This window comes from Olea europaea, chromosome 22, assembly GCF_002742605.1.
Source record: "Olea europaea var. sylvestris chromosome 22, O_europaea_v1, whole genome shotgun sequence".
NCBI lineage: Eukaryota > Viridiplantae > Streptophyta > Magnoliopsida > Lamiales > Oleaceae > Olea > Olea europaea.
Genome location: NC_036258.1, coordinates 11,081,250 through 11,089,582, shown reverse-complemented (window position 1 = coordinate 11,089,582; position 8,333 = coordinate 11,081,250). Strand labels below are relative to the sequence as shown.

The 8,333-nt window shown below is 37.1% G+C and overlaps 1 protein-coding gene across 4 annotated transcripts in view; it reads left to right on the top strand.

Annotated features, from left to right (window-relative positions):
* Positions 1-7,174, top strand: part of LOC111371708 (protein argonaute 10-like) — an 11,583-nt gene extending 4,409 nt beyond the window's left edge. Inside the window, exons 14-22 of one of the 4 annotated variants that reach the window (XM_022993841.1) lie at positions 275-412; positions 499-641; positions 762-824; positions 1,470-1,533; positions 1,635-1,770; positions 5,251-5,324; positions 5,695-5,798; positions 6,233-6,255; positions 6,725-7,174. In XM_022993841.1, the coding sequence (XP_022849609.1) occupies positions 275-412; positions 499-641; positions 762-824; positions 1,470-1,533; positions 1,635-1,770; positions 5,251-5,324; positions 5,695-5,798; positions 6,233-6,255; positions 6,725-6,906 (927 nt within the window). In that variant the 3' untranslated portion in view covers positions 6,907-7,174. Of the gene's footprint in view, positions 1-274; positions 413-498; positions 642-761; positions 825-1,469; positions 1,534-1,634; positions 1,771-4,708; positions 4,797-5,250; positions 5,325-5,694; positions 5,822-6,071; positions 6,256-6,724 lie in introns of those variants that run through there. The other 3 variants (XM_022993840.1, XM_022993842.1, XR_002698629.1) reach the window with 3 other exon arrangements.
* The last annotated feature ends 1,159 nt before the right edge of the window (positions 7,175-8,333 follow it).

The following is an 8,333-nucleotide window of genomic DNA, read 5'->3' as shown; positions in this document are numbered from 1 at the left end:
CAAAATGTGTCTTCATTTTTGGTGCAAACCAAAAACCCTGGAAAACACCACAGCAGCTTGTCCCATTTCTCCATTTTCTTGCCTCTAACCCAATGCACACAGACACACGACCAAACTTTGACCCTTGTACATATTTGTCTATCCAAAACTTATGGATTACATCAAATGGGGCTCCATAAATTTTCCAATGGTTCATGAATATGCTATCTTTCTCATTTATTCATACAAAGCAGAATTACATTTCTTGAGCTCCTTTTTATTTGAACTCTAACAGATGGGTGGCAGAAACACTGTTCTCTTAGATGCTATAAGCTGTAGAATACCATTGGTTAGTGACATACCAACGATCATATTTGGAGCAGATGTGACACACCCTGAGAATGGGGAGGACACGAGTCCATCAATAGCTGCTGTAAATTTCTTCTACTTAAACCATTCTTATTGGCACCTTACTTAGTCATAAGATGCCAGATTGCTGAAGTATGCGTTTAAATATAGGTCGTAGCTTCTCAAGATTGGCCTGAGGTCACAAAGTATGCAGGATTGGTTTGCGCTCAAGCTCATAGACAAGAACTGATACAAGATCTATACAAAACCTGGCATGATCCTGTTTGTGGAACAGTTAGTGGCGGCATGATCAGGTATGGTGGTTTTCCTTTTTCCTATCCCTGGCGTTTGCTTGTTTTACTTATTAATTTATGTTTGGGCTGGTGTAGGGAAACATACTTTTTCATGTTTTATGTAGTTTTCCTCTTCTGCAGGGATCTTTTGGTTTCCTTCAGAAAGTCCACCGGGCAGAAACCACAGAGGATAATATTTTACAGGTCCATATGACTCTCTTGTTGGCTGTGTTTTTTTGAAAGAAAATGGTGCCACATTTTACACTGTGTTCACTTTATTGTCATAGCACACAATGAATGCCGAACTTAGCCATGAATTAATCTTGTTACTTAGATTCTTGGAAATGCTAATCATATCACTGCTTCCATCGCCAAAGAATGAACCTGAAATTTATCTTTGATTTGATAGGATCTTACCACATCCAGCTTATTTTCTTATTTTTTCTGTCTTATCAAAATGCAATTCCATTTGATGTCTGATGATAGGCATTGAATATTGCATTTGTAACTGAAATATTACGAGTGATTTGTTCTATAATGAAGTTATTCTTCTTCTTAAAGAGGTGAAGTTGTTTAAGATTGTCATACTTCTCTTTTTTCAACTTTCTGTGTGCTTTCATGGAGTAGAGGGATTGTTTTCAAAAATACATGTCAATATATCTTTGGGTTTGTCTATTGATGGGTTTGGTACAAACTTATTCAAGCAATATTTTGTTATAAATCAGTCTTGAATGATACAAGTCCACATAAATCACTCTTTAAGTTAATGCCAACATGGTTTTGTGTATTCAACATAATTCAATTTGATGTATTTTCAAATGTATCTGATTTGAGGAGTAAAATAAGCAGGGATGGAGTGAGTGAAGGGCAGTTCTATCAAGTCTTATTATTCGAGTTGGATGCAATTCGGAAGGTTAGATACAAAGTTTCTAGTACTCGTTACCGCCAAAAATAGGCCCAAATCAGTTTTCCCTGGTGCGTAGCTTGTCCTGATCAATGACAAATTTTATGCAGGCTTGTGCCTCTTTGGAACCAAACTATCAACCCCCCGTGACTTTTGTTGTTGTACAAAAACGACATCACACCAGGCTGTTTGCAAACAACCATCGGGACAAGAGCAGCACTGACAAGAGTGGAAACATATTACCTGGTACCTAACACCATTGTGTACAAATCAGAACTTTCTTCATAAACTTGCCTAGAAACGTGCAGTAATCTAGTGTTTTTCGTTATTGTTGTTATTTGAACAACAAAATAGAGGAAAACAAAAAGACTGCATGGAATATTTTTTCTTATTCATTTCATAACTCTTAAGTAGAGTTTTGTTTAACAGAAACACTAACAATACTCCTAAAATCATGCCAATGAATTTAAAATAAAACAGTAATAACAAAATCCTATAGACTTGATCCTTTATCACCAGCTCAGCACCTTTATTCCAGCATATTCAGCACAGGCAGCAGCTTTTTTATGGCAATCTGGTAACAATCCTCCCTGCCTTAATAGCTAAAGAGACCAAAGTTGTTTCTTAACTCTTCTAATCTGACTTTTGATAAGGCTTTGGTAAATATATCTACCACTTGATCCTCAGTTTCGCAATAAAGCAGATTAACCTCCCCTTTTTCTGCACTTCTCTTAAGTAATAGAACTTAATATTGAAGTGCTTAGTCTTCCCATGAAAGATAGGATTATTTCTAATCGAAATTGTAGCTTGGTTGTCTACATGAATCTGTGTAGGTTCTTGCTCTATGCATAAGATTGCAAGCAATTTTCTGATCCAGATTGCTTGATTCACAGCAGCAGTTGCTGCTACATACTCGGCTTTTGCTGTGCTTTGAGCCACTATGTTTTGTTTCTTTGAACTCCATGAGAACACAGAAGCCAGTTGTACTCTTCATGTCATCAATAGAACCTGCCCAGTTACTATCAGTAAATCCATGAAACGTAAAATTCTGATAGTAACTGTATTTGATGCCATAGTTCATTGTCCCTTTTGATATATCTTATGACTCTCTTTGCTTTCTGGAAATGTACTTCATTGCCGCAGTGCATGAACCTTGAAAGTAAAACTTACAGCAAACATGATGGTAGGTCTAGTTGTTGTAAGATACATTAGGCAACCAATCAAGCTTCTGTAGAGTCCTTTGTCAACCTTGTCTGCTCTATCATTCTTGCGGAACTTCTTCTTTAGATTCATTGGTGTGCTTGTACTCTTGCAGTTGCTCATATGAATTTTTTTAAGTACTTCGTTTGCATATTTCTTTTGACATTAAAACTCCATCATGACTTTGCTTTTCTTCCATTCACAGAAAATAGGACATCAACTCGAGAATTGTCATCTCAAAGACTTTGAGCATTTCAGCTTTAAATTCTTGTATCAACTTTTCATCACTGCCTGTTACAAGTAAATTAACATAAACCGAAACTAAGATCATATTAGCAACTGCCTCATTTGGACTTTTCACTCAACCAAGACTTTGTAGGTGCTCATCAATCCTGCTATACCAGGCTCTAGGAGCTTGTTTGAGACCATGTAATGCTTTCTTCAATAAGTAAACCATCTCCTCCTGTCCCCTTGACTTGAAAACCCTCAAGTTGATCCACAAAAATTTCCTCCTGCAGATAACCATTTAGGAATGCAGATTTTACGTCTAATTGACATGCTTTCCAGCCTCTCCATTCTGACAAAACAAGAACATCCTGATTGCATCAAGCAGTGCTATGGGGGCAAAAGTTTCGAAAAAATCTACTCCAAACACTTGACAAAGGGTTTTCTGAGTTGCTTTTCATACTGACAAGCCACACAATCTGTCAACTTATCCTCCAGCCATGGAACACCTCTAACCAAGTTGTCTCTACATGTATAGCAGTCCAGCATGATGAAAATGCTCGAGCCTTTTGTGCCACAATTCTTCGTTGCCTGCATCGATAAGAAAAGCTATGTGCTCCTCCTCCATAAGATTTAGAGCAAAGCTTTTTGCTCTCTTTTCTGCCACTCTCATCTGTGATCATACACCATTTTTCTTCAAATGTAACTTTCAAGCCCTTTTCAACAAGCTGTCCAACACTAAGTTCTGATCAATATTCGTCACATATAGAACATCCGAAATATATCTTAGAACTGATAAACTTTCTCTGTCCACGGTTCCTTTGCCTTTGACTGAAATGTGTTCACCATTTCCAATTTTGACTTTAGAAATAAAATTTTTGTCCAGCTCCTTAAGAAGCCATTGATCATTTGTCATATGGTATGTGCAGCCACTGTCTATTATCCAGGAGTCACTTGAGCTACTGCTTGTTGCATAACATGTTGCTACAAAAAGCTGCTCTTGATCTTATTTTACAATAGCATTTGCCTTCACTTCCTTTGATTTGCAGATTTTTTCCACGTGTCCAGTTTGTCCACATTTCCTGCATTTGATGTCAGGTCTCAACAAGTACTTTCTTTGACGATGATTTGTTTTCTTGCAATGTGGACAGGATGGATAAGTCTTCTCTTTCTTTGCCCCGAGCTTGTTGAAATTTTTGGTTTCTTGTTGTACATTTTGTTATATTTCTTGTCTTTGCCTTCTCCCGAGTTTTGTGCTTTTGCATGAAAAGCACCCTGCACTGTTTCCTCGTCTCATTGGTCTCCTTTGCTCTTGTGCCTGCAAAGCATTCACTAATTCTCCTAAGGAAATAGTTGATAGGTCCGTTGACTCTTCTAATGAGGATATCTTGGACTCATATTTTTCAGGCATAGAGAAGTATTTTTTGCACAATGCTTTGATCAGGAAAATCCTTACCAATCAGCCTTACCTTATTTACAATGTTCAGCAACTTGTCAGCATAATCTTTGATGTTTTCTGTCTCCTTCATTCTCTGAATTTCGAATTCTCTGATCAAGTTAAGCACCAGCATGCTTTTGGTTCTTTGGCCGCATTGGTATTCTAATTTGAGATAATCCCCGATGTCCTTTGCAGATTCCAAGTTCATGATCCTTGTGATTATTGATTTTGATATAGCAGAGAATAGGCAGGCTTTAACTTTAGACTTTGTTGTCTTCTTTTTCTTGTGAATCTTCATTTGAGTCATCGTAGGATTTGCAGGTAGTGGAGGAATGTCATAATCTTCCTCTACAGCCTCCCAAAGATCTAATGCTTCAAGATGGACTGTCATTCTTATAGCTCAAGCTTGGTAATTATTACCCTTAAAAACTGGTAGTGTAATATTTGAGATGGATGTCTCGAATTCCATGCTTGGCAAGTGTTTATGTTTCAGGTTTTGTGTTTGAGGTTTGGTGTGTGTTGGGCTCACTCAACTCACAGATCCCTCAAGAAAATAGCTCCGGTACAAATTTATTGTTATTTGAACAACAAAATAGAGGAAACAAAAAGACTGCAGAGAATATTTTTTCTTGTTCATTTCATAGCTCTTAAATAGAGTTTCGTTTAACAGAAACACTAACAATACTTTTAAAATCAAACCAATGAATTCAAAAATAAACTAGTAATAACAAAATCCTATAGGCTAGGTCTTTTATCACGAGCTTCGCACCTTTATTCCAGCATATTCAGCACATGCAGAAGCTTTTTGTTGGCAATCTGTTAACAGTTACTGAGTCTAGTAATATCATTTTCCTTTTTTGCAGGCACTGTAGTAGATTCTAAAATCTGTCATCCAACGGAGTTTGACTTTTATCTCTGTAGCCATGCTGGTATTCAGGTAAAACTCCAGTACTTTTACGTGTAATACAGAATAGCAATAGAAAGAGCTGTTGCTTTGCAACTGAAAATAGAAATGTAAGACATCTTTTCAAGAGTAAAAGAAAATCTAATTCAGTGTTCTATATTTCGATCTCGATCCATATGCTGTTAAAAAGTCATGTTCGTACTTGTCAAAACGTAGCTTTTGTCACCCCAAGTAGCTTGTTCAACTCACTATCATATAAAACTTTAATCGAACACATTCACAAGTCTAACCATGTCACCATTTATGCCAATCTCATCCTACTGTTTCTAGTCAATATTTTTGCTCACCGATGCATCTAGGATTTTGTTAGTTCATGATTTTGTACCTCTGTTTTGACATTCAGGGAACTAGTCGGCCAGCGCATTACCATGTCCTTTGGGATGAAAATAATTTTACTGCAGATGGAATTCAGTTGTTGACAAATAATCTCTGCTATACATATGCAAGATGCACGCGTTCTGTCTCCGTGGGTAAGTGAAGACATTTTCCTCTCACCATCTCTTTTACGGTACTTGTCTGTACTGCTGCCTGTCTGGTGACAGCCAGTGGGAGAGACCATAATAATTTTAAACTTGAAAGTGTGCCCTTTCAAGAAAATCATTTCTTCTTGAAGCGAATTTAGTATTTATTTCCATTATCTAAGAAACTCATCAATAGATTGCTTAAATACCAAATGATCATCTCGATTATCTGTTCCTTGAGTGGCATTTCATTGCTTAGATAGCCTATTCTTACACTTGAGGAGACGAGAAGGAGAGAGCATAGCACCAACAAAACCTGGCAAAATTTTTTCTGATTAAGGCTACAAACATGCATAAATATATACTGTGTCGAGATGGAACTCAGTTGTTGACAAATAATCTCTGCTATACATATGCAAGATGCACGCGTTCTGTCTCCGTGGGTAAGTGAAGACATTTTCCTCTCACCATCTCTTTTACGGTACTTGTCTGTACTGCTGCCTGTCTGGTGACAGCCAGTGGGAGAGACCATAATAATTTTAAACTTGAAAGTGTGCCCTTTCAAGAAAATCATTTCTTCTTGAAGCGAATTTAGTATTTATTTCCATTATCTAAGAAACTCATCAATAGATTGCTTAAATACCAAATGATCATCTCGATTATCTGTTCCTTGAGTGGCATTTCATTGCTTAGATAGCCTATTCTTACACTTGAGGAGACGAGAAGGAGAGAGCATAGCACCAACAAAACCTGGCAAAAATTTTTCTGATTAAGGCTACAAACATGCATAAATATATACTGTGTCGAGTGGGCAATGCATATGAAATAGGTGATATTCACCTCCAAGGGAGAATTTCAGTTTTTTGTGTCGAGTTTATATTCAAATGACTCATTATTTGTGGTTTAATCCAGTTCCTCCTGCTTATTATGCACACCTGGCTGCATTTCGGGCAAGATTCTACATGGAACCGGATGTTCAGGAAAGTGGCTGCAGTACTGGTCAAGGTTGCAAGGGTGCACGAGTAGTGGGAGATTCAGTACGCCCACTGCCGGCCCTCAAAGAAAATGTAAAAAGAGTAATGTTTTACTGTTAAAGAAAGAGATCAGTAGTAGTAGAATAGCAGCTACGGCTAATGTAGGAGAATCATATGTGGCAGAGCCTTGTTTGTACATGTATGAAAATACATGCAACTTTGCATGGTTTTGAGCTTTGATCAATGATGTAAAGATAGCAGTAGCATTATTCTGCTAAATATTGTTGCTGGAATTGCCCTCGGGGATCATAGTTCTTGTGTATGTTATTACAATGTACAAGAAGGAAATTACAGTTTAACTATTGTACGACAAGGAGATTTGATTCAAGACCAGACTTGCATCTGAACCGAACTTGAGATTCATGTTGATAAAATATAATATCACCAAGAGTTTGATCGCCATGTCCAGCAATGGAACTGAACATGAATTAGAGTCCCTATTTCTTTATGGTTAGTGGAGAATAGCCATAAGATAGAATTTGTCATAATAATTCAGATGATTTTTGGTTGTTTTTCTTCTGGCTGTGAAAATAAAGAAAGATCTATGAGAAATTATTAGTTGAATTGGTCCGACCTAGAAAGGCATAGGAGTCTATGGACATCGGAAGTTCAGCATTCTTTTTTATATTGTACCCAAGGTATAGTAAAGCTTAATGAAGAATGAAAAAGAACTCTATTTCTTAAAATTAATTTATAGGCGCTTTCAACTAATTAGACTCCGAGAAAAATATAATTGAATATGTAGAAGTAGAGGTAGGAGAAAAAGACTACGATAAGCGACCTCAAAAAGACGAAAGGCTACTTTGAGAGAATATTCAAAGTGAGCATGAAAGGGAGCAAGAATTGTAGAGAGAAAAAAAAAATGAAAAAATGAAAAAAAAATATAAAAGATTAAGTATTAAAAGGCAAAGAAGGGGAATGTGGGTCATCTCAACGGTTTACAACAAAGGGAGGAAAATCTAAAAATTCAAATCAACGACCTAGATTAAACTCATCAAAACAATGCCGTCGTAAGGAAACTTACACCGGAACCTTCACGGGTTGTGGAACGGCCCCCATCCTTGATCTTCGACATGTATCATTCAGGCAAGACTAATGAAGACAGCCACTTACCTCTAAATCGTTAGTTGCAAATTGGTGTCAATCTGAATGAATCCTTGGATCACTTAGGGGTCCATCTTGACCTTTCATCCTTTATTGTCAAAGCCAAACTGGACAACACCAAAAGGTCGATCCAATGCCTCTCTCATATAAGTCAGCTCATGAAAGACATCATATGGAAACATAATCATGACATGATTGAAAAGGTATTTCATGAATGTTAACCAATCAAATAAAGTCATATGACCTCATATGCAGGGGCTAAGGCCTAGGTATCATGATGATTCAATCTCGATTGAACTCTCCAACCAATCATATCTTTTCAAAAAAGACGTTTGTACACATGCTTAGATTAGACACTATAGCTAAATATGACTTGGGCAGCA